This window comes from Neofelis nebulosa, chromosome 11 (assembly GCF_028018385.1).
Source record: "Neofelis nebulosa isolate mNeoNeb1 chromosome 11, mNeoNeb1.pri, whole genome shotgun sequence".
In the NCBI taxonomy this organism is placed as follows: domain Eukaryota; kingdom Metazoa; phylum Chordata; class Mammalia; order Carnivora; family Felidae; genus Neofelis; species Neofelis nebulosa.
This window is the reverse complement of record NC_080792.1, coordinates 26,656,792-26,682,056: the sequence shown is the minus strand read 5'-3', so window position 1 is coordinate 26,682,056 and position 25,265 is coordinate 26,656,792. Positions and strand designations below refer to the sequence as shown.

Below are 25,265 nucleotides of genomic sequence, written 5' to 3'. Positions count from 1 at the left end.
TGGTTGAATAGAGGAATCCCAAGGATGAGAATGAGAGTACGCGTTATAAATATTCCAGCAGGGAGGCCTGTGGGGGAAATGGCCTTGCTGGGTCTCGTCCGTGCACTGCCGTGTCTCCTCTCGTCACAAGGAGGGATGACATCAGCCTGCGTATCATTTGTCTGACGACTCTGTGTGCGCGAGCGTGTGTGCGTGCGCGCGCACGTGCGTGCGCGGGTGCGCGTGCATGTGTGGGTGTGCGTGCGTGCGTGCCTGGCTGCGGCTCAAGTGATCAGTTTCCAGGTTTTCCAGGATGGTCCAGATTTGAGATGTTTTGTCCTCATTTGTCAGTCCGTTTCTGGGCCCAGAGTTTTTGGTTTAGGCCGTGTGGGCTCTGTCCCTCAAGGTCACAACAGCCCCTGCCCAGGATGTGGTAAGGAGGAAAGAATGAGCAAAGCCTCCCCAGGGAATCCTCTCCCCGTCAGTTGCTGGAAATGCGTGTTTGACTCAGTCCTCAGTGCTTCAAAGCTGAAAGGAGGGAGAGGGGCTATCTGCTTGCTTCCTGCAACCCCCTCCACTCCTGCACCCCTCAGCAGGGTAGGGGAGAGGTGGGGGGCGGTGGGGGAGGTCCAGGGGTGATTTCAAGGCTGTCGGTCGGAGTCAGCCATCCCTGTTGCTCCAGGGCCTTTCTTTCCACCTTGAACGAGGAGCAGGGGTGTGTAAAGGCCGGGAGAGGGAGCCTGTGAGTCACGTTCACCCTCGGAGGCTCCCATCAGGGTGTCAACAGAGGGCAGGGAAGAGAAGACAGAGTGCTTCCCTCCGTCCTGAAAGACAGCTGGGATAGGAAGAGGCACCCGGAGAAGGGGACAGGGTGACACGGCGGGGGGTGGGGAGGGGTTGGGGGGATTGGGAAGTAGACCACCGGATACAAACATTTTTGATTCCGGAATTTGTCTCGGGTCCCTGGAGGGGCCTCTGACCCTCTGCCTGCAGGTGGCATTTTCCATCCTGCAGGACCTCCTGACCCTTCACTCCTGGAGAGTGACAGACTTGTCGGATGAGGGAGCCTGTGGCCAGGAGGCCCTGCTCTTTCTCTTTCCCTTACGAAGCCCTAACGGCATTTGGCGCTCAGAAGGGCAAGTACACACACACAAGGGCAACACACAGTTGGGCTGTTTCTGGAAATGCCCGCCTGCCCACTGCGGTAAGCTTGGAAAACCCTCAGGGAGGACGAGCTGGCCAGGTCGCAGGACACGAGGAGGAACGGGGTCTGGGGAGAGGGCTGCCGGGATGTGACACGGACCGACCGCTGCAGCCCGCCAAGTGGAGACCTTTGTTCTCCGCCATAAGTTCGGGCCTTGGGGACAGATAAAGGCCCAGGTCTTCATTCCCGTTGGTTCATTACTGTTTGGTCACAGAAGGGCCTCAAAATAAGTCAGGGCCTTTTGTACAGGGTCCCGTTTCTCTGGCCCCGCGTTGTTGGAGGTGGCCGGAGGAGGGCTGCGGGTGGGGGAGGGCGGACAGCCCTGGGCCACCGAGCTGAGTTTGGTGAACTTTTCCCAGCTCATCTTTTCCACGTGTCACCCACTCTCTCTGGCACAGTCCTTCCAGGCTCACGTGAGGATATATATTCGCCTTTTCCCAAATCAGACGGAAAGGACCCAGGGAGCAGCCCTCCTTCTTCTGGAGGAGACTCTCCTCTCTGGCATTCTTGAAAGGCTGTGTTGAAGCCTTCCAATGACTAAGAGCTCACTGCCTCACAAGGGACCTCATGCCTCTTTAGGGCAACTCCAGATGCTAGAAGTTATCTTCCTTTGTTTGGACACCCAGCTACCTCCTGGAATCTCCCTCCTATCCGTTTGAGTTGGCCAGACTTTTGGTCCAACCCTCCCTCTACCTGACAGGGCTTTAGAAGTTCCAAGGTCTGTTCGAACGTATTCCCTTAAGCCTTCCCCTGTGGGTTAAGAGGCACACGTTTCTTCGGCCTGTCCTCAGTGGCCTCATTCTCCCACCCTTCCCTCCCGCCCTGTGTTGGGAGTTCCTTTGCTGACAGAACCCCAACTCCCTAACCTCCTTGGAGCCCGAGGGAGCAGGCCATACCTGGCAGGGCTCTATGGAATGCCCACCCGGCCGGGACTAGAGGAGAGTTTACTCACATGAGTTTAGGAGCCCCCAAGGGCCAAGGCCTATTGGGAGTCAGTTCCCTATCCTTTCTCCATGTTTGCCTACAGCATTCAGTGGCCTCGTATTTCTTGCACTGAGCTGGGCTGGCCCCCAAGCCCTCAGCCATGAACTTAGGCCTCTCAAAGCTGCAGGGTCGCTAAGGAACATTCTGACTTTACTAGAAGATCCTGGAGAAAAGACAAGTGGTGTAACTGGCAAGTAGTTCAAGATGATGTTTTTCTATTAAGGCAAATGCATCTATACTACGCGATAGAAGGTGGACGCGTGATTTTCGAAGCCACAACCTGCAGCTGCAGACTTTTACACTGTGGGAAGGTGGCTTCGGGCAGTTTTGTGGGGTTCAGGCCCCGTTCCCCAACGGACTGCCCCCGGCTGCTGGAGGGTGTTCGGGTGGAACACTTGGAGAAGCTCTGGGTACTTACTCCCCTTTGTCGTTAGAGGTGAGGAAAGGGAAGACCAGAGTAGGGAAGTGGTTAGCCCGAGGACACACAGCTCGGAGGAGTCTGGAAACCCAGATTTGCCCTGTCCGGAAACGTGCTGCATTCGGTGCCTAAGCATGTTTACCATGGCAAGGAAGGGGATCCCCAACAGGCAAGCTTACGATCAAATAGTGCCTCACACGTCTGCAGGGCAGGAGACACGGAGGAATTACGTTCTGGCCTCCCTACCACGCAGCTCCCCACTGACAACTGAAACGAGAATTGGAAGGAGGACGTCAACCTGAACCAGGAAACGGACCGGCACAGCTTTCTGTCACTCGGAACACTGGCCTTCAGGCGACTACATACGGGTTTGTGCTTTCTGCCAAGGTGTCTTTGACATTTACTGGAAGCTCCTGACACCCGAGCGTCCCGTCCTTTTTTACAGCGAGCACCTACCCACCGACTAGCGGCTGGTCACCTCTCACAGAAGTGCAACTCTCGGTAATTTAATCAAGTCAGTTAATACTGTTTAATAAATAGGCCAGAAAATTAGCTGAGAGTTTTTCTCGGCGGGCTGCGGCGTGCGACCAAAGTTGTGGAAGATTGTCCTTTGAATCACTAAGGCAAACTCTGTTGTGTCATTTTACAGAAAGCAATCACATAAAAAAGAGTTATAAATAGGAAAAAATTCCAAAGCTTCCCCACAGAGGGACAGGGAAATTGAAACACCAAAAAAAAAAAAAAAAAAAAAAAGAAAAAAAAAAGAAAGAAAAAAGGAAAGAAAAAGAAACAAAACAAAACACAACCACCCCTACCCCCACAAAACATTTGTGTCAAGTTCTCCTCGATCATACAGTACTCAAGATCTTTGGATATTTTACAATATACAACCCCAAATTGCAGCCAAGAGAAAACAAAAAGAACTAACCAGTTGTCTGAAAAACGGAGTTTATAAGAAGTCATTACCTTTACAAAATAAAAACAAAGCCCCAACACCACTGGTTTCCAATTTGTTCATTTTTCCTTGTTTTCTTTTAAAGTTTAGGTCAGCCCCAACCCCTTGGCTGATGGGGGGGAACACGGGGATGTTGGCTGATGGGTCCCAGAAGCAAGTGTCAGAAACAGAGACAGGACTCTAAGAGGTGGCTGCCCAGAAGGATGGTGTCTGAAGACAGAAGGGTGTCAGGACCAGTTTCCTCTGGTCGGAATGGTGTCTGGTGGGGTGTGGAGTCAGGGTCCTCTTCTGGGGAGCTGGAGAGTGACAGAGTCTGTGGTCTTCTCTGGCCTTTTTGTTCTTTTGTGTGTGTGTGTTTGCTCAGGAAGAAGCCAAGGCGATAGGAAGAGCCGAAGTCTCTTGTGCCCGCAGCTCCTGGACTGGGGACACCGGCCCTGGGTAATCCATGCAGGTGAACCCTCCTACCGTCGGGACTACCGAGAAACAAAGGCAAACTCAGCAAGAGAAGGGATGGAGGGCAGGAAAGGGGAGAGAAGAGGAAGGCACAGGGCCAGCAAAGCTGTCTTCCTTCTTGAGACCTACTGCAAGCTTATGAACCAGGGAGAGCGTGCATTCGTGCGTGCGTGCGTGCGTGCGTGCGGGCAGCTGTGACTCACAGAGCCCCCTACTGGAGCCGGGCCCCGCCTCCCACCACCGAGGGAAGCCAAACCACCCAGGGAGGGCTTGAGGGTGTTCAAACACAGCAAAGGGGGCAATCCCCAGCAATACCGGGGATTGCTGAGAAACCCACAACAAACATAAACCCTGGGTAACCGGGTGTTTTGTCTGTTTCTAGGAATCAGGGCAGAGGGGGGGCAGCCGCCAGGTGTTAAGAGGTGACGCTCGGCCCTTCCGTGTTGGCCCCAGGAGTCCCAAGAGACTTTGTACAGCCCTGGAGAGGGAGTCAATGCTAACTAGTCATCCCCAGGGGCCCTGGCTTACACGGTGGCCTGCCTGCCTGGAGAGGCGGGGAGTATTTGGAGTTCCCCACAGCTGCCTGTGGACACGGCACATCTCAGCCCTTCTTTGTCACTCCTGTCTAGGGTGGCCACATTCCTCACCTGTGCTAATAGAGAGGTGGATGTGAGAAAACTAAATCCGGCAAGATAGACGGTTTTACCAGAGACTTTAGGCGTGCAAAGCTCCCACCTTCTCAGTTCTTTTGTGTGTGTGTGTGTGGGGGGGGGTGGGACAGGTGTGTATATGTGTGGGGGTGGGTGCAAGAGGGGAAACTAAATTGCCAGCTCCCCTTCGGAGCAGGGTAGAGACGACCGACCCGTCCAAGGTCACAGGACAGTGAGGAATAATGGGCCCGGACTCCAGGAGCCTTCCCTGCCAATAGGGCATTTCCCACAAGGATCCCGGGATGGCTGGAGACGAGAAAAGTGACCCACCAGAGCAGGGTCAGCAGGGACTCTGCCGTACAATGGTGGCTCAGCTAGGATGGGCGCCCCAGGCCCCTCGGTAGGCCTCGTCCCTGTTCCACCTGGTCTGCCTCTGGCCAAGCTACCTTCCTCCATCGAGCCCCACACACAGCTCCAGAGTGCTCCTGGGCACCCAGGGTGTGGCCGCCTCGGGGCACGGGTCCCTGTGAGTTTGTGTGTGACAGCCGGAGAGACAGCCAGGTAGAGGCCAGGCCCTGGGCTCCAGGCCCTGTGGGAGGAGATGCCCGCCTCAGACACCACCAAAAGGGATGCAGGAGGCCTTGGGAGGCCTAGAAAATACCACTGCTGCTGCTAATACGTTTTCGTTCTTTTCCGTTGTGATTTGAAAGAAACAGTCCAGACCCACTGGGTAGGGCAGGGGACGCCTGGTGGGAGAGGGGGCAAGGGCCGCTGGACTGGGATGGACAAAGACCAGCCTAGTTGTTGGCTTCAGACATGGAGGCCACGTGGTTGAGGCCGGCGAGCCCGGGGAGGCCGGCCAGGCCCGCGGCCCACGGGTCGGGCAGCGGGAAGTAGGGCCGCGCGGCCGCCACGTTCTCGGCCAGCGCGAAGGCCAAGAGGCCCCCCGCGTTCCTCTCGGCCTCCAGCTGCGCGCGCCCGAACAGCTTCATCTGCGTCTCCTCGAACTGCCTCTCCAGCTCCTGCAGGCTCAGCGCGCCCTTGGGCGCCGCCAGGAAGTGCTTGGCCGGGCTGGGGCCGGGGAGGCACACGGCCGCCCCGCCCAGGTGGCCGCCCACCTCGCCCAGCGCGGGCGGCATCACGAAGGCCGCCTTCTCGGGCGCGGGGCCTCCGGGCCCGAAGAGCAGGCTGGCGGCCCTCCAGGCGGCGGGCTTGCGGCCGCGCCGGGGCCGGGCCATGCGGCAACTCTGGCGCTTGATGTGGCGGTGCAGGTGGTCGGAGCGCGTGAAGCTCTTGTAGCAGAACTCGCACTGGTAGGGCCGCACGCCCGTGTGGATGCGCATGTGGTTCTTGAGGTCGTAGTTGTGCACGAACTTGGCGTTGCAGTGGATGCACAGGTAGGGCCGCTCCCCCGTGTGCTTCCGCATGTGGATCTTCAGCTTGTCCTGCCTGCAAACGCACAGGCGGCGGTCAGTCCCCGCGGGGAACCCCGGGAGCCGCGCCCCCCCAGCCCCTTCCCCCTTCCTCCACAACCCGCTCCAGCTGGCCACGGCCGTGGCGTCCAACGCCAGAAACGGGCCCCGTGCTAGGGTTTACTTGCAAACGCGGCCTCACTGCAAACGGGTGTGGCTACTCACCTGGATCAGAGGGCTGGAAAAGGAGCGGTGTCCCGAAAGGCCTCCTTCCCTCCAGGACCCCGCTTACTCGTCGGCTCCGAGTAAGGAAGCCGCACCCTTTGTCGGAGGCCCGGCTGGCACGCTGGAAAATGCGCCTGTCGGGGACACTTCTCCCCACAAGTCAGCAGCCTGTCCTTAGCCCTTGCGCGGTGTGGCGACCTCTGACACCGCCTTGCGCCTTAATTTCGCGCCCACTGTCTCCAGGCGGGTCTTCCCTCCTGTTCCTCCTGTGCCTTTGCCCCATCCTGGCCCCTGGGCTCTGGAGATCTGTCTGTCCTCGGCACTAATCTGGGAGGCTACAGAAGCCGGGCACACCTCGTTCAAGTCTCCTGCACTGTGGTTTCGCATCCCAAGCTGTGGGCTTTCCTCTTTGTCTGCAGAGAATTCCAGGGTTTACAAAAGAGCCAGGTGCGACAAGAATGTAGCCTAATCTAGGGCAAAGCTTTTTAGGATTTACGTGCTATTATTCAGAGGGAAGGTATGGTGTAAAGGTGGGGCTCCGTTGGGGTTTGGGAGCCCCTGCTCCAGCTGCAGACCCACCGCGAACATGCTGGAAGACCTTAGGCAAGTTACTCGATGTCTCTGCACAGAGCTGAATTTAGCATTAGACACAGTTCCTATTGTCCGGGGCTGACGGAGAGAATCCGGGTTTGTGTCAAACTAGATTCAACACACCTCCTGGTGATCTCGCAAGGAACACTGACATCACGGGGCTGTCTTCCTAAAGACCGAGCGCTGCACAAGGCAGCTAGAGGAGCCTTCCAGCCTGGCCGAAGCGGAGTCAGGTGGGCTGCAAGAACCCCTCTCGGGGTCCTTCCGCAGCCTTCCCCCACCAGGCCTGGCAGGCCAACGAGCTCTGCGTCCTGTCTCCTACCTCCTCCCCGCAGGTGTGGCCCCGGGGTGGGGCATCTGTCTGTAATTTTTGCCTCGGGTTTGAGGTCGGAACAGATGCAGAGCCCAGGCATTCGCCCTGAAATGGCCAGATTTAAACCATGCTCAATATAACCAACCGCAGGACAGCAGGAGCAGGTCCTGGTCTCCTGGTGTCCCCTGGCCGCTAGAGGTCTCACTGGCTCTCATTTTTGGACTGCTTCCCCAGGGGCGGGGCAGGAGAGAAAAGGACATTCTTAGGTACACTGGCAGAGAGCAGGGGAGGACCAGGACGGGTCCACCCCTTCTACCTGTGTTACCAGGAAGGCACAGGGCACCTGGGAGATGGATATGGGGGGAGGGAGGAGGAAGTGAATGCAGCTTCCGAAGCCGGCAGGTGTCCCCGCACACCAGACCCTCCTCTCCTCCACATTCTCCGTCCCTGCCCCTCCCACGAGCCACCAGCTGCGCCCAGGCTGCATGGCACCCTGCTGTGACATCCCACGCTCCCTTCCCCAGCCACAGCATACTGCCCTTATGGTGTCTATAACCCACATTTCATCCAGGTGACTGGGGGGTTTGAACAGGAAGGGGCTTAAGCGAGCATAGGGGCCAGTGGGTCTCAAACTTGAGCCTGCCTAAGCACGGCTCTCAGGGCTTGATGAAGCAGCATGCTGGGCCCCACTCCCGGAGATGGTGATTTGGGAGGTCCCCGGGGGGAGAGGGCAGGGAACACGCGTTCCTAACAAGCTGCCAGATGCCACTGCTGGTGCTGCGGGTCCATGGGTCCACGCATCACTTTGAGAGCCACCTTTGCTGGTGGGCAAACTGGGGCCCAGGGAGGGGACCTCGGCAGGGCCACCCAGAGAGTAATGGCAGAGCCGAGGCTAGAACTCATGCCTCTTTCCTCACCGCTGCAGAAGTGGGGTGCACAGTGCCCTTTGTGCCCCAACAGCAACGCGATCTAGTCATGAGGGACGTGTCTTGGGACTCACACATTCATCTAGGCGCTCAGGGAAATGCCGATGCCAGGCGGTCAGCTGGGCGCGCTCACTGGCTACGGGACTTGTGTCCTCACCAGGGCCCGGTGGAGGACTCCGTTGGAGTCATCAGTGGGGCTTTAAGTATATCAACTCACTTAATCCCACCATAACCTTATAAGGTGGATATTTTTCAAAATCACTGTTGCACATAATTAGTATTGATGCTGAGGGTCACCCTCAAATAATGGACGGTGCAAAGGGTAAATCTTTAGATATTAAGGGCCCACTGTAAATATCCACAACGTCTCCCAAGCTTTTCATTAGAGCATCCAGATTAAGTCACATCTTAGCAGCAGTTAGCTGGCATGTGTAGGAAGTGCTGAGAAGGTGACTTTCTTTTACTGAGCACCTGCTATGGGCAGACGACTACACCATTTCAATGACCCTGGGAGGTTGTTATTTAGAGGCAAGTTGTAGTGTAGGAGTGGGGCCCCCATTAGGGGTCTGGGAGCCCCTGCTGCAGCTGCGGACCCACCACTAACCTTCTGGGTGACCTCAGGAAAGTTACTTAACCTCTCTGTGCAGAACTGAACCTGGGGCCAGACATCAGTTCCTATTGTCCAGGACTGATGAGAGAAGCTGAGTCTGTATGAGTTAGATTCAACATACCCTGAATAATTTCCTCACTTAGAGGAAGAGTTGAGGCTCAGAGAAGTCAAGCAGCTTTCCCAAAGGTGTCCAGGCACGAGGGGCCAAGGAGCGTGGGGAGCAGTCTGAGGTATGGTTTGTTTGCAAGCTCTTCTGAGGTTGAGAAAGGGTAGATTTTCAAACCGGGGACTTCCAGCCTGTGAGGGAGTCAGGGCTGCCTCAGAAAGTGCAGACTAGAACAATCAAAACAGGGCATTTGCAGCCAGCTTTCGGACTCTGGGGCCAGAAGACCGGGGCATGCCTTGGGAGGGGCTCAGCCCTGGGCAGGAGCTGGCTGTCCCTAATGGAGACTTTTGTGGGAGCAGTGGAGGGTAGAGCTGCAAAGCTTATGATATGTTAGTCCTGGAAAAGAAAGTTAGAGATCATCCAGTCTACCAGGATCCCATTAACATGTTGTGATTCACAGTCTGAGTCAGCGCGCCCAGTAACCTGCATTTTAGCAGTATATTTGCGAGGACCTTGAAAATACTGATTTCATTCAGTCCCTTAACTCTCAAGATGAGGAAAGCGAGGACAGAGAGGGAATGGCTTCCTAAGGTCACGTCTCCTCCTTATTCCTGTAACGACCTTTGCGCGTGGATATAATGCACATGCGCGTTGACAGGCCCGGGGCCAGCCACACTCCAAGAACTAGACCAGGTCCTTAGCTGCCCTGGGCCCCAGTTTCCTGACCTCTACAATGGGGCGGGGGGACCCTGGGCTGCACCATTGTGACCTCTGGTGTTCTGTAAGTGTTCAGATGTTCTGGGTGTTCTGGGTAATGGGCTTACACTGAATCTCTTTCTCGCCAGTTGGCTTCATGCATTATGGTTGTTTTACCCCTATCTGAGGTGATGGATGTGTTAACGTGTTCACCACCACGTTATTGTGGTCTCACGACATTGTATAAGCTTACGTGTTAGACGTCAGTTATATCTCAACGAAGCTGGGAAAAAAGAGATCACCCACCTACTTGCTAGCCCCCGGCCCCCACAGTACTGCACCCGCACAGCGCATGGATATGCTGTTCCACTAGCAGGCTGTGCTCTGGTCACTCTGTACCCCGGCCACCCGCAGGCACGAGCTGGGCTTCCAGGCTTCCCTCCCTCCAATGCGGAGCCTGCCATATTGTGAGACGTGGATGTTTGGTACACCCTGTGTCCTTCCCTTTCTGCGCAGATCTCGTGTTCCCACGCCAGCGCTCCATCTCTGGGCTCCCACCAGAGGTCCAACCCTGGATGTCAGCGTGTGCGCTCCTTCCTTTCCAGCCGTGAGCCCTTGGCTCCGGCCCCCCTCCTCCCTACACCTTTTTCTCAGTTTACTTTTGCAAACCGCCCTGCCTGAAATGTCTCCCACTCCCAACTCCCCCTCCTCCCGCTCCCGCCAACCTTTCAAGGACAAATTCAAGGGCAATCCTCTACAAGCCCTTCCCTGTCCGCCCAGGCCCCGTCCTTCGCCCTCGCCTTCCAGAGCACCTGCGACCTGAGTACTGTACCTCAAGCTAGGTCACTGAGGGGCAAGGAGGGAGCAACAGAAGACAACGTGTCAGCATCACCGTCTCCTGTTCCCAAATGACCCCATAGGTATCAGATTTGTCTCCCCTTCCCTGCCCCCCCTGCAGGGCGTGAGCTCCGGGAGCCAAGCCTCTCTCTCCGTACTGTGGCCCCTTTCGACCGTACGGGTACTCTTGGCAGATGAAAAAACAGGGCTCAGAGGTGCCTTTGCTGCTTTTATTTTCTATGCGTGTTATTTCCAGGGCAGGGGCCATCACGTGTGCCGTTTTCCTGAGCTGTCCCTCTGCAGAGCCACCTCCCTGTCCCTGGCTCCCGCAGCCCTGTCTCGTTGGAAGATGATGCAGGGGGAGCACATGGATGGGCGAGGAGCACTGGTCCCGGCTACTGCAGATAAGGAACCAAGGCTCTCCGTACTAACCAGTAGCATGGACCAGGTGCTTGCTGGGCACCCGGCAGTTACGCCTTATCTCGCGGAAGCCTATGGAGGACGTGTCGCCATCACTGTCATGAGGAAACTGGGGCAGAGAGGCTGCAGTAATGCGTCCACGGCTTCCCCGATCTTGGGCCATATGTGAACGGAATCAGGGGCCTGGGGGCAACTTTAGGAAGCGCCTGCTCCAAGCCCCTCACATTACACGTGGGGAAGCTGAGGCTCAGAGAGGGGAGGGGGCCAAAGTCACACAGGCAACGAGAGGCAGAACCAGGGCCCTGAGCCTGGGGTTCCCGATGACCACTCTGGTGCCCTTTCCAAGGTGCCCCAGTCCGCGGAGACCCTGAGCCCTCCGGTCCCTCCTGGAGCAGCGCTTAGCGTGAGCCTGGCTGGCACTGCTCTCTCAGCCCTCGCTCACGCTCAGTCTGCGGCACCGAAGGTACCGGATCTGCTTGCGTGAGGATCTGCCAGACGCTTCTGTATCCTGTGCGGATGGCGCATGGCACTGAACACGCAGCGGGGGGCTCACGGCACGTTTGTCGACTGACCGCTGGCCTGCAGCTGCCGGATCGGCTCTCAGGACCCCCTACTCCAGTTCCAACGTGCTCTTGGTCACCCTGATTCCCTTGTCTGCCACCCCCTTCCTTTACTCTGCACTGGGAGCAGCCCCGGCCACGTGTGCCCGAGCCTTGATCTGCATTCCCCCTTCCAGCCCGGAGAGCTTATCGTGGGAAAGATGCGCCCGTCCCCATGAGCTCATTCCCCTGAGTGAAAGCGAGGGCTGCGGGGTCTCGCCCGGGGGCCTCGGCCTCCACGAGGGCTCCCGGTCACGATAATGCTTTCCCAGCACCATCCGCCCAGACTTCTTGGTAACCTGATGGTCTGAGACAAACCCTCTTCCTGCTGCCACTGCTAATGACATTGCATTATCTTAATAAGGTCCCCAGGGCTGCCAGGAGTGGGAGGGCTAAAAGGAAAATACGGGAAGAAAGCAGCAGCCAGGCTCCTGGCCTGGTCTGGGGAGCAGACTGCTGCCGGCGTGCGGAGCGACCAGCACGGGGCTCACGCCGGCAGCAGCTGTTGGAGGCGAGACCTTGCGGCCTTTACGGGACGGTGGCAGGAGACCCCGTGGAAACTGGGGATGTCACAGCTGGCCAGAGAGTGATGCTCAGGGTGTGAGGCATAGGCAGAAGGACTCCCAAGTGCTTGCGGGGTGACCAGAGCTAGGAGGGGACAGCGTGGGGCCAAAGAAAACATAGTCTGGTTGGAGACTTTGAGGCCTTGCCCGGTTTCCGGGGGTGTGTCCTATCTGAAACAACCGGTGTAGGACAACGGTCCCCAAGGCCGGTGGAAATTGAGCACCATCTCAGAGGGGAGGGTCTGATGCCAAGGGACAGACAACATCATGGCGGGGAAGGCCTTCATCTCTCTTCTTGGAGAACGACAGAATGAGAGCTACAGGCAGGCTTTGGGGGCAGAATGGGCTCTGTGGGAAGGAGTCCTGGGTCCTTCCACCACGGTGGCTGAAGCCATTAGGAATGATGTCCCCATGGGCGTGGCGATTCTGGGAGTCGGCATCTGAGGCCGTAACTCGGAGCCTGAGCCAAAGGGCCACTTTGCAAGAAGAGGGTAGGCCGCTCCAACATCCCTCGGGGCGACGGGAAGCGGGGTCACATCAAGGAGAAGGGAAACGAGGCCTGACTAGAGAGTAGAAGCCCAGTTGTGTTCGAGGGAAGAAGGGGAAGATAGTGTCCAGGAGGAGGAGTTGAGGGCGGCCGGTCCTGGCTCCCTCAGCCTCTGGGGGGCCGGGTCCCAAGGAGCGGCTTGGCCTTGCAAGGGAGTCTGGGAATTCTGAGTCAAGGCGCCGCTGCTTTCAGTGGCCGCTGAAGCGCCTCCATCTGGGGAGGGAGGGAGGGAGGGAGGGAAGGTGTTCTGGGTGGTGGCTGCAGGAAGTCAACCACAAAGAAGGTCCCCGTGGAAAGGCTGCAAGGGGACTTGGCTGCAGGGAGAGGTACGGGAAGCCCTACATGGACAGGCTGGTGGGAGACAGAGAAGAACCCTTGCAGGGCAGCTCTGGGAGGGGTGGGAGGGAAGCACCGAGCCAGTTCTTCTGAAGAATGTGACCCGGAGGGCGGTCGGGGAGCGTTCCAGGCGGACGGCCACAGCCCAGGGTACGAAATAAAGTCCCCAGGGTCCCTTGTGGGAGGAGGCCAAGAAAATGTCCAGCCTCCCCCCACCCTGGGGCTCCTCTGCCCCCGGGAAGGGAGTGCCCAAGAGCAAGTCTGATCTTTGTCAGCAGGGTCCGGGTCCAGTGGGAACCGGGTGAGGGGAGGTGCTGACGGAGGCAGGAACGCAGCTGCTTCAGGGGCCAGATGGCTGTGGCGGAGCAGAGCAGGAGCAAACCGGAGGGAGGGCAGGGCAGACGCAAGGCCGCCCCGCGGGCGGCCGGTCTGGCCTGGAGGGCTGGTGAGGCTGCAGGCACAGAGGCCCCCTAAGTGATCATCAGGAATGTGCTGGGAGGGAGGGTTCTGGAATGCAGCCCTCCTATACAACCCAATATCCTGCCCAAACCAGGAGGCCAACTCAGAGAATGTTCTCGTGTCAGGAGGGCGAGAAGTCTGTCTGCAGTGAGTGAGCAAGCTTAACCCTCTCCCTAGGGAAGGCAGGGCCCACAGACCGGCGTGGCCTGGACAGAAGGCTGTGTGTGGGAAGGGCCTGGAGGGAAGGGACATGGGGTCCTGGGCAGGCTCACTATGTGGCATGCTGAGACGTGCATCACCTTGAACCCACAGACCTGGGGCTCCCCTGAAGGGAGAGGTGCCCTGGAGGCAGCCATCTGTGAAGGGAACAGGTATGGGAAATTAGGGACACGGACCCTGGACGGCAGGAGGGGGGCACTCTGGCGGACTTGGGGCCTGGCTTTGTGAAGAGTGTGCTCGTCTTTGAAGTCATTCCTGGGGTCCTGGACTGGGAGTCACAGGCTGGAGATGGGTGAACGGCACTCCAGTGTAGATTGTGCCCTAGCTGATCTCCCCAGCGTTATCCCTGTGTCCTTGTGCTCTTGTCACACACCTCGTTCAGGTGTTCTGGCCCCGCACAGGGGTGAATTCAGGAGAAGGTGGTGGGGGTGGGGCATCAGAGCGGCAGGGGCATTAGTGAGGGATATCCCAGGGGAGGTGATCCCCAGGAACTTTCGGTCCAGCTGCTATGCGGCGATAACAGCAGAACACCCTGAGGTCAGCACTGCAGGGCGGAAGGGGATGCACGCGGGACATGGGGGGGGGGGCCCTGCCCCTCCGCACCTGGGGACTCTCCCTCCACTGTCAGCTCAAAGCATCTGGGAGAGATTCGGTGTGGAGTTTCCCTCCCAGAAGCAGCTGTGCGGGGACCCCAAGGCCACCTTTGAAACCGTCAGCATCGTCCTTCGAAACAGTCACCAGAGGAGCCTGCTGCAGGGCCGTTTCAGCAATGCCACGGTCACCTGAACACATTTCCGACACCCTTCTCTGGAGACTTCAAACAGAGTTTTCAAGCCACCCAAGATAGCGGGTCTCATGACTTTGTAAGACTCATCTTCTTTTTACGCCCGAAAAATACCGTCCCTGATATGCTGTTCAACTTGACGCAAAACAATTTCACTCTGTGCTCAAAGGCCAAAGCTTGGGCCCACTGAGGAAGCTCAGGAGAAGGCGCCCCCAGCAGTTCCCAAAGAGAAATTTCCAAGAGGATGTGGGGTAATGGCAGCTCCACTGGCGTAAGCGTGGGTCTCGGGCTGGGTTCTTTGCCAGGGACGGGGGCCGTGTGGAAAAAAAAGTGCAGCGGGGCGCCTGGGTGGCTCGGTCGGTTGAGCGTCCGACTTCGGCTCAGGTCACGATCTCACGGTCCGTGAGTTCGAGCCCCGCGTCGGGCTCTGTGCTGACAGCTCAGAGCCTGGAGCCTGTTTCGGATTCTGTGTCTCCCTCTCTCTCTGACCCTCCCCTGTTCATGCTCTGTCTCTCTCTGTCTCAAAAATAAATAAACGCTAAAAAAAAAAAAGTAAAAAAAAAAAAAAAAGAAGTGCAGGTAAGAAAATGGGTGCTTGGGTTTCTCTTATATAACCAGGGGATTTTCATTCCAAATAAGCCTAGGACCTGGAAGAGAAGGACATCATCGACTCCAACAAACCAGTGCATATGATTTGAATAGAAATGCACATCTTCAAAGGAAAGGACCTGGTCCGGTCAGTCACGGTCACAGAGCTCTGTCCACATCCGACACACAGAAACGAGCAAGCCCTGAGGCAACGCCACTCACCAGAACTTTCTCCACCGTCAAAATGGCTGGGAGGGTCAGCCTCACGCCAGTGACCACAAACAGCCCCGACAGACCCCATTTTCCCCAGAGGAGGACCGTCCAAACCGAGCAGGGAACCAATCTGACCCACATCATCCCACTAATCAGCTTTGAACCTGAAAGTTGCCGCGCAGAGGGGGTACGGAACACACGCTGGCTGAACGGCACGGAGTCTGTGAAAGGCGAAAGGCTTGTCACGTATTGATTTCAAATTTCAAATTATACAACCGCAGGAAGTTAACCCTCTTCCCAACATGGAGAGTCAAGGCGGAGAACGTAAACAAGAGGCTTATCCTTTAGCTCGGTTCCCAAAAGAAGATCGGAGGGGCTCCAGGGGTCTCTACAGTCTCCTGGTCACAGATTTTGCTGTCCTGCAAGTCCCAGTTCTGGCATCTTCCTCTGCACGTGCTTACCAGAGCGGTGGGTGGCTCATCTGTAAACAAAGGCCAGAGCACCTCCCCATCTCCCCAGGACCTGGCCGTGGTGACAATATGCAATATACTTAGGACGGCCCCTGGCCCATCCCGAATAGGATAAAGAGGTGACACTCCTCAGGGGAGCCTCAGAGCGGTTTCCGTGGATCCACAGTGGGGAAGGGGAGGAGAGGTCAAGCGAGTGAGGAGCTGAGGCCCCTCGCTTCCGACCGAACTTGAACCCCTCTGCCCTCATCTGTATTATATCCTGTGCTTCCGCCTAAGAGTGTATCTCAGACAGTATTTTAGCCCCTTAGGAAGAGTTTGGAAATCGCCACACCAGGGAAGGCCTGGCATGCCTTCTAGTGAATAAACGTGCCATGCATCCGGGGTCCGGCTGGGCCTCCCCTCCATCCCAGCCCTCCGTGTCCCTCTCTGCTGTCGTCACGGGCCACCCCCCCTCCCTTCCTCCTCCTCCCCGCCGGCCCCCCGCCAGAGGGCCGTGATGCGCACCTGGTGAAGCGGACCTCACAGATGTTGCACATGTATGGCTTCTCCCCGGTGTGGGTCCTCATGTGCCGCGGCAGCTTCCCGGCCCCCATGATGACTTTGTGGCAGATGGGGCACTGCTGAGAGGCCTTGGGCTTCAGCTTGCGCTCCTCCACCAGCGGCCAGGGCGGGAAGAGGCCCCCCAGGTGCGTGGCACTCAGGAAGTTGAGATAGGCACCGTAGTCGTTCTCCGCCTTGATGGGGCCCAGCGGCCCCCCGGGAAGGTCGGGGAACATGTCCTTGAAGAAGTCGTTGGGGAAGGGGGGCGGTGGGGGCGGGGGCAGCTCCTCCTTCTCCTCCTCCTTGATCTTCCGGTTCTTGATGACCAGGTCTAGCGGCCCACTGTCCATGGGCTGCTCAGGCAGCTGGGCAAAGGCACCGAAGTCCCCCGGCCAGAGGTGCGGGAAGAAGTCAGGGGCGAACGGAGATAAGGAGGGTCTCCTATCAGTGATGTTGGCTTTGGGGTACAGGTTCTCCCTCAGCAAGGATTCGATGGAGAAGTCCCGGATGACGCCCAGATGGCCGGGGCTGCCGGCCTGGAAGGAATCGGGGAAGTCCCTGGGTGCGTCGGAATAGGCCTTCTCCGTGAGATGGTCCGTCTTGGAGGGGCTTTGGTGGCAGTTGATGTCCTGGGGGTCGGGCAAGTTTTCTTGGTCGGCGAAGTCTTCGGTGTCATCATCTTCGTCTTCTTCCTCTTCCTCCTCCTCTTCCTCCTCGTCCTCCTCATCGTCGTCATCCTCGTCGTCATCGTCGTCCTCCTTGTCGTCCTCCTCCCCACCGTCCCCGCCGGGCTCCATGATCTCCAGGCACACGTTCACGATGCACTGGATCTCCAGCATCCTGGCGGCGTTGAGGATGTGCTTGACGTTGGAGGCGGTGATGGTGAGCGTGGAGGTGTAGGCGAAGTCCAGGATGGCAGCCAGGGCCTCGGGCTGGACAAAGTCGATCTCGTAGACGTACGGCTGACTGGCCAGGGCGCCGGCCGTGAACAGCTTCTTGAAGTATTTGCTGCAGGCCGCCAGGACGGCGCGGTGGGTGCGGTACTCGTGCTCCTGCACCACGAGGAGCACGTCGCAGAGCAGGCCGTCCTGCCGCTGCTCGTTCAGGCTGCACAGGACCTCGCTGCTGTGGTTGGGGAAGGGAATGCCGATGAGTTCGTCGATGCCATTGGCCATGTTCTCAGCCAGAGCCCTGCAGGGACGCACAGAGAGGAGGCCGGGGTTAGAGGCACAGTCCCAGGAGGGGACACCCAGCTCTGGGGCCGGTGAGGGGGGCCGCCGGGCTGGTGGGCGCGCTGGCCACGGCACCCCTGCCTTGGCTTAAGGCTTCCCGCTCCACCAGAAAGCCGACCCTCCTCCCTCTCGGCCTGGCCAAACCCCACCTGCGATTCAGAGCCCAGCGCGCAAGGCGGGCTTTTCACTGTACCCCCGGGGCCCTCTCCCGGCACCCCCAAGGCCCTTGGCCTGAGGCTTCTCAATGGGCAGATAGTGTACGCCATTTAGCCGAGGCTGTGGAAGCTTCTCCTGGGCACGGTTCCACTGAATTCGCTTCCTGCTCTGGGCACTACAGGAGTGGCCCTCAGTCGAGGGCCAAGCAAGGGAGTGTTCTGTCGCCACTCAGGGCTCCTGCTGGGTAAATGCTCTGTTGTTTTGTTTCGTTTTCCACAAAGCCTCTGACTCGGGTAATGGATGAATATGTTGCTACTATTGGCTACTGTTCTGAGCGGCGCTGTGGTCCCCCCTCTGCCTGCCCCAACTCGTATGCTGGAACCTTAAGCCTCAGGATCTCAGAATGTGACTCCCTTCGGAGGGAAGACTTTTAAAGAGGTGACTGAAGATCAAATGAGGTCACGTGAGTCAGCCCTAATCTAGCATGACTGGTATCCGTATAAGAAGGGAGGAGGACACAACACTCAGAGGGCAGAGCCCGTGAAGACACAGGGAGAAGATAAGCCGAGGGGAGAGGCCTCAGAAGAAACCAAACCGGCCTGACACCGTGACCCTGAACTTCCAACTTCCAGAACTGTGAGAAAATCGGTTTCTGCTGTTTAAGCCCCCGAGTCTGTGGCTCTTGCTAACTGCGGCCCGAGCAAACCGATAACAGCTTCTAGGAATCTTAACAACCAAATTTTGTGGCCCATTTTCGGCACAGGAATGGGGGCCTAAAGGCATATGTCTTGCCTTCTGACCTTACTTCCGGCTTCGTTCTAGTTGATGGCATTTCTATTCACTTGCAAATCTTGATCTTTTATTTTTTTTTCCTTTTGAATGTTGACCTGCTATATATGTACATCGGTGAGCTGTTTCACATGTCAGTAAACGTTTAAATTCAGTATTAAGTTCGAGTACACTGTTAGTTAACTTATCATGTCTGTATTCTGTTACCCTCAGGGAAACGCATCGCCTGCAGGGAGAAGCCTCTTCTGAGACCCCTTAGGATGAAGTGTGGCCAGTGACAGCCACCGGGAGGGAAAAGTGCAGGACAGAGGACACCAGAGGACATCACCTCCCTTCAGGGAGCCAGACTCATCGCCCAAGTCCACAGATTCAACCTGGACAAAAAGCCACTTCAGTTTTTGTGCCATGGCATCGAGGACCCCCTCTGCTTAGGGCAAAGCTTGATTGTGGCCCATGCGTAAATCCTAGCAAAAGCCTGGTCCTTACCCTGGTGCAATGACGGTGAAAAGCAAATAAAAATGAAAACAAAACCTGAAAGCCTCATGCCCCAGTGGGAAGAGCTTTGGGGATTCCCACACATTTATCTTCTGGACGTTTCCACTTTGGGAAGGCAGGTGCCATGGGAGTGGAGGAGTGAGAAGGGCCACTCACACGATACGTGCCCTGGGTGGGGACTGGAGGCCCCAGGGACCTGGGGGGGAGTGCAGGTGCTCAGGAGGTTTCCCAGAGTGAAGGCCTTGCTGCTGCCCTGCCTCCTCATCTTCAAAAGGGCCAGGGACCCCCACAGGCCACGCATTCATCCCCTAAATAGTCACTGGGTCTCTCCCTGTGCCAGGCACTGCCCTGACCTCTGGGGATGCACGGCAAGCAGACCAAGAAGGTCCCTGCTCTAACAGAGCTTACAGAGAGACAAAACTGTGATAAAGGAATATCAAGATTCACCAAAGAGAAACGGGGGCTCCCCGCACACCCATCAGAATGGCTAAGATAAAAAGAGAGACAACACCGAATGCTGGGGAGCATGTGGGGAAAACTGGATCACTCATCCATTGCTGGTGGACATACAGAACGGTAGAGCCTCCCTGGGAACAGCCTCGTGGTTTCTTACAAAACGAGATGTGTGACGACCATATGACGCAGCGCTCTTGATCAGGCACTGTTGAGCATTTGTCCCCAAGGAATAAGAAGGCAGGTGCACGCAAAGACCCGAACGCCAATGTTCCCAGCAGCTTTACGCGTAGCGGTCAATGACTGTGAAGGGTCCAGAGGTCCTTCAACGAGTGACCGGCTCACCGAGTGGTAGTGCACCTACAGCACGGCATACTAGTCAGCAAACAAAAGGAATGAGCTACTGATACCTAAAAAAAGCCTGGATGAGCCAGGGTGAAAAAAGCAGCACCAACAGGTTACATACTGTATGATGTCATTTACGTCGTGTTCTTGAGGTGGTATAATTACAGAAACGGAGAACATAGGAGTGGTTGCTAGTAGCTAGGGAGGGGGTGGGGCAGGAGGGAGGTGGGCGTGGCTATAAAAGGGCAACAGGAGGGACCCTCCTGGCGATCGGGACCATTCTGTATCTTGAGTGTATGGAGGTCAATATCTCGGTTGATGTTTTACGGGGATTTTGAAAGATGCTACCGTCGGGCCAAACTGGGTAAAGTGTACATGGGATGTCTGGATTATTTCTTAAAACTACATGTGAATTGGGGCGCCTGGGTGGCTCAGTTGGTTAAGCACCCGACTTGGGCTCAGGTCATGATCTCGCGGCTCGTGAGTTCGAGCCCCGCATCGGGCTCTGTGCTGACGGCTCGGAGCCTGGAGCCTGCTTCGGATTCCGTGTCTCCCTCTCTCTGCCCCTCCCCTGCTCGTGCTTATCTCTCTCTCTCACAAATAAATAAACTTTAAAATAAGCTAGATTTCTATTTTAAAAAAAAAACTACGCATGAGTCGACAAGTTATGTCAAAAAGAGAAAGCTTAATTAAAAAAATCAAATGGTAGGAAATAACTTAAACCAATAAATAGATCTCCTTCCACCCTAGTGAATGACTCTTATCATCTGTCTATAGTAGTGGGTGAGGTGGTGGGAAGAGGGAGGCTACTTTAGTCAGAGTGGTCAGAGAAGGTCTCCTTGGGCGGTGTCATTTGAGCTGAGGCCTGGATGGCAAGAAGGATCCAGTCATAGGATGCTGTAGGGAATAGTGAGTGCAAAGTAGGCAGTCCCATCAAGGTACTCTAGGTCTGGGGGGCCAAGTTCTGCTCTGAGTGGCCCCATTTAACGTGGTTCTTGTCCACTGAAAAACCATTTCACTGCTGCATCCCTTTGGGGGGCTCAGATCCCTCGGCGGTCCTGTGTAGGACTCCCCCCTTCCTCTCTGACCAGGGAGGGCATCCCCATGCCGCAGGCCTCAGCTATCTGTGCTGCAGAGAGTGTTCTGAGGCTCCCTCCTTCCCTTACACCCCAGGCCTTCCTGTTGTAATGGTGGGAGCCAGAGGGAAAGCTTGAGAAGCCAGGGCAAGCGTTGAGGCTAGGTGCTTCTTCGGGGCTGCCATTTCTATTACGGTCCCAGGAAGGATGCTTTGTTGCAGCCAGGTGCAACATGACCTCCCGTGCAGTGAGTAAGGGGACCTGAGGACACTGGTCCCCATCCCCCTGGCCCCAGCCTTCTGCTTCAGACACTCAGGCCTCATAGGGCAGACTGGGAGGACTTAGGGCCGGGCCAACCTTGGCCAACACCTTCTCTCTGCAGGCCAAGTGCCCGCCCTAAACAATGGGGTTCCCGAATGAGGGATCAGAGTCATCATCTGCCCTCAGGCCTGCTCATCTTCACGATCACTGGGGTATAGCTCCTATTGTTATCACTATTTCTATCTCACAGAGGAGGTAAAGAAGGCACAAAAGGATAAATCACAGAGACGAAGGAACGGCGTAAAGATCTGAGTCTGAAGTCTGGCTCCTCGGGCCATGCTCTCGACCACAACCAATATACCTCCTGCCTCTGCTTCACAAAGGCAACCAAGAATTGCCAGCAGTCCTTGCTGTGGCCTGAGTGGCCCAGACTCAGGGCATTCAGAGATGCTCAGGGGTGCCTCTGGGGAGGAGGGTGGGAAGGATTTGGGTCAGCAGGAGAGAGCGGCCCTGCCTCCCCACGGGGGGCGAGCAGGCAGGGGCAGCGGGCAGGTGAAAGCCTGGCCAGCCTCAGGAACTGCAGCGTCAGGAAGACTTCCCAAGCAAGCCCCAGGTCGTGGTTTTTCTCCGAGTGGGTTCAGTGGCTCGCCTACTTGCTCCCGGGCAGCCTCCCCTGGTGGTTCTGGCAAAGCTCCGCCAGGGGACGGGGAGAGGGCGAGGGGAGGTGATGGAGCTGAGGCCCCATCAGGCCTTCCCATCCCATCTTCTGAGCACCGCCTACCTGGATATGCTGACCGCCCACAGCGCTGTTCTCAAATGTGTCCCCTGTCATTCCCCGGTACCCCCTTCCCTCTAATCCCCCAACATGAATCCTGCTTCGCAGCCCCCATGGCTTTGCTCACACTGAGCTCCCGGCTGGAGAACACCCAACATCTTGCGTCTCCCGCATCCTTCACCTCTAGGGGGCCGCATCCCACCCACACTTCAAGACTTCCCCCGTCCCTCAGTTCAGATGCCGGGCCTCTCCCGCCTTTAGATCTCCCGAACCCCTGATGCCTCCTACTGTTTATTTCACGCTGCTTGTGCTATAACTTATGTTATGCGCCTTGCCATTTCTGCTAGATTGTGAGCTGCTGGAGGGCGGGCTGTCATTACGATGCTCGGCACAGTCCTGGCACACAGCTGGTGAAGGTCTAGGGCAGGGGCTCTGAGCGCTGAAATTACCACGGTGCGGGTGGTTCACAACACAGCGGCACCCCCTCTAAGGGCAGACTCGAAGATGTCCCCCCACCCCAGGATTCTTGCCTCCTGGTAGCAAGATCCATGCCCTTGTGTGGCCCCCTTCCACGTGAATATGGCTGACCTGTGTAACCGATGAGATTTGTGGACCTGATGGTGTGGTCGTGAAAGACATCCTGGGTGGGGGGTGGGGGGTGGGGGGGAAGCCAGCTGCCGTGTGATGGGGACGCACAAGCAGCCCTATGGGGAGGAACACGTGGCAAGACTGTGGCTTCCTGCCAGCAGCCAGCCCCAGCTCACCAGCTGGGTGAATGAGCCACGGCGAGAGCGGGCCACTCAGCCCCAGTCAAGCCTTCGGATGACGGCAGCCACACTGACATCCTATCATCCAGGGAGATACAATTCCCTGAAAGATACGGAACCAGTGTCCCTTAGCAGAGGTGCTCCCGAGATCCTGACTGTGAGACAGCAAATGTTTACTCTCGTTTGAAATTTCTAAATTCTAGGGTGACTTGTTATGCGTCAACAGGTCACCACACAGGGGGCCCCCCCGCTGACGTCACACGCATTGTAGACGTGTGATCGTTAGCATGACAATTGTCCGGCAGACGGCAGTTAAGATGCTCCAGTCTAACAAAACCAGCGTATTACGAGATGATTTCGATAGATGCAAGTAGACATATTGAGGAAATGGCACCTTTTCCAAATTCCCACCAAGCACCATATGGGCAGCAGGGTCCTCGCGCTTAGAAACACCTTCTCATCTCAGACGATGGTTTGTAAATGAAACTTCGACTGCTAAGTAAAATGTCCAAATCAGTAAAACCCCAGGAAGTCGGTTCTTTACGGAGAGCCAAGTTTTCTTGCTTGCTAAGGGCTTATTCCTCTAAAGACGAAAAATGTTTTCAACGTTTTCCAGAGAAAATTCTTACAAATTCTTTAAGCTTTCCCCCAACCTTTTAAAACAGAGGAGATGCGACCCATGGAACTGTGGGTCGGTGGTCAGTGTCTCATTGGAGCCCACCGAGGAGAGCAGAGTGGCCGTCCCTATGCTAAATGTCCCATCTCGTGTGCTCTTGGAGCATGTCTGCTGGGACTAGAAATCAGGAACCCATCGCTGTGTGACTTTGGGGGGCCCCTCTGCCTCTCTGGGCTTCTGCCTCTTCATCTCGTCCTCGACGAGTCATGGAAAACCTGATAAGTGCTGACATGACTTTGAGAAGCTACAGGTGCAGAATGGAGAAATGAGGAGGCGGTAACAGGCCCGGGTGACCCTGGGCACCAAGGCCGGCCTGCCCAGCAGCGACTTCTCGCCGCGCCTGGGTTCTGAGCCTTCGTCCCATCGCATTCCTGGAGGGGCAGATGTAATCCTGTCTTGGGGGCTGTTTTTCCAGGCAGGAGGCAGGTCTGCCACTTGCTGTTTCATTGTCTCTTTGGGAAAAAGTGCCCCCTCCATGCACCCTGGGAGCTTCCCTGGTGACCCTAAGATTCCCATGCCCTGGAGGGCCTGCAGACAGCACCGTCCCCAAGGGAAGGCCACGCCACACCCCCACCTTCCCGGCCAGGCCCTCCAGCCTCTTCCTCCCATTGCCGGAGACAGGGCAGTCCTGTCTCCAAGAGTGACACACTCAGGAAAGACAATCGCACACACACACACACACACACAGGCCAGAAAGAAAGGGGTGGGAGAGGGGGCAAGAGGGGCTTGGAGATGGAGGGAGGAGGTGAAAGAGGAAGAATGCAGGGTGGGCGGAACCTTCTCCAGTGCGGTCATTATCCCAGAGGACCTCCCCTGGGCCTCTGCCCTCGGGGAAAGGCTCTAGAGCTCAGGTATGTCTGAGTAGCCCTGTCTGACCAAAGCAGCATTTCTCACCTCTGGGCCTCTGTTTGTTCAACTGCAGAATGAGAACATTACCCACCCCAGGTATGCACCTGCTCCCCCCTACCACCCCCACCAGGAGAGGCGGTCATGCCCTCTGAAGAGGGGAGGAGGTGCTCCTCCAAGAGAAACCAAGAAGTGGTGGGGGTAGGGCGATCGGAAGGCGCTTGAATTTTTGTGTTATTCTGTGTCCTCTTCTAATAACCCAATCAGTCAAGCACGCCAGCTAGCATTCGCGCTAATGATCGATCCCAACGACCATTTATGGACTGCTTGTAACATGTCACCCGTTGCACTTCTAATGTTTCCTCAGCTGACACAGTTCTGAGAGGTACATATTTCATATCATCACCTCCAATTAAGAGAGGAAGAAACAGGTATGGAGGGGGTCAGTGGCCTGCCAATGCCACAAGCCAGCAAGTGTGATGTGGGATTGGAGCCCAGCTGCCTCCGGTGCCAACACTCCTATCCATTCCCCTTTACACACTGCCTCCCACAAAGTCCAGCTTGGGATTTGAACCCTTCTCCCCAACGGTTGTCTCTCACTTTAGAGATTTCTCGGAGCCCGGCGTGAGGGATGTGTACATGGGGGCGGGTGGGGGGAAGGCTGCATGCATATCAGGAGTCTCGGTACCAAGTACAAATGAAAGGTATGGACAGGAAGGCTCCACACACCAGGCAATCAGGCTTGGCTTTCAGGAGGAGGGGCCTGTCTGTGCTGCACAGGATAGAAAGGATTTCACTGGGCAGAGGGGCAATGGCAATGTTATTTGGATCCGGAAGGCTTTGGATGTCCAGAATCCCCTCCGAAAGTGTTTAACCTGGATTCCAAGTGGGATCATACAAGAAGCTATTCTCAGCCAGACATGTGCCTGAAGTTGACTGATGGCCACCTGATAATAGGAGGCCTACTCGGAGTGGTGGGGGGTGAGACCCTGTTCTCAGACTGCCTGGGTCCATGTCCCTGCTTCCCCACTGATGGCCTCTGGGACCTGGTAGGACCCTTCTCGAGCTCAGTTTCCTCATCTGTACAATGGGGATGATAGTCCTGTCTACCTCACAGACTCATCCTATGGGTCAAATGAGGTGAGGCACATAAAGGGCCTCCTGGTACATAGTAGGGGCTCAACAATTACGTGTCAGCAATTATGAAGTCCAGGAAGGACACGGACCTCGCACTGATGTCTTGGCAAAGGGAAGTAGGACCGTACTGGGAACTACTTTGCCTTCTGCATAGTTTCCT

The 25,265-nt window shown here is 56.6% G+C and overlaps 1 protein-coding gene across 5 annotated transcripts in view; it reads right to left on the bottom strand.

The window, feature by feature from the left end:
• Window positions 1-4,257: 4,257 nt before the first annotated feature.
• The window catches only part of ZBTB7C (zinc finger and BTB domain containing 7C), a 350,116-nt gene continuing 329,108 nt past the window's right edge, over window positions 4,258-25,265 (bottom strand). For all 5 annotated transcript variants that reach the window (XM_058692176.1, XM_058692174.1, XM_058692175.1 and 2 more), the window contains 2 exons: window positions 16,062-17,288; window positions 4,258-6,092 (listed from right to left, as the gene is read on the bottom strand). In XM_058692176.1, coding sequence (XP_058548159.1) covers window positions 5,441-6,092; window positions 16,062-17,272 — 1,863 coding nt within the window. In that variant the 5' untranslated portion in view covers window positions 17,273-17,288 and the 3' untranslated portion in view covers window positions 4,258-5,440. The remainder of the gene's footprint in view (window positions 6,093-16,061; window positions 17,289-25,265) is intronic.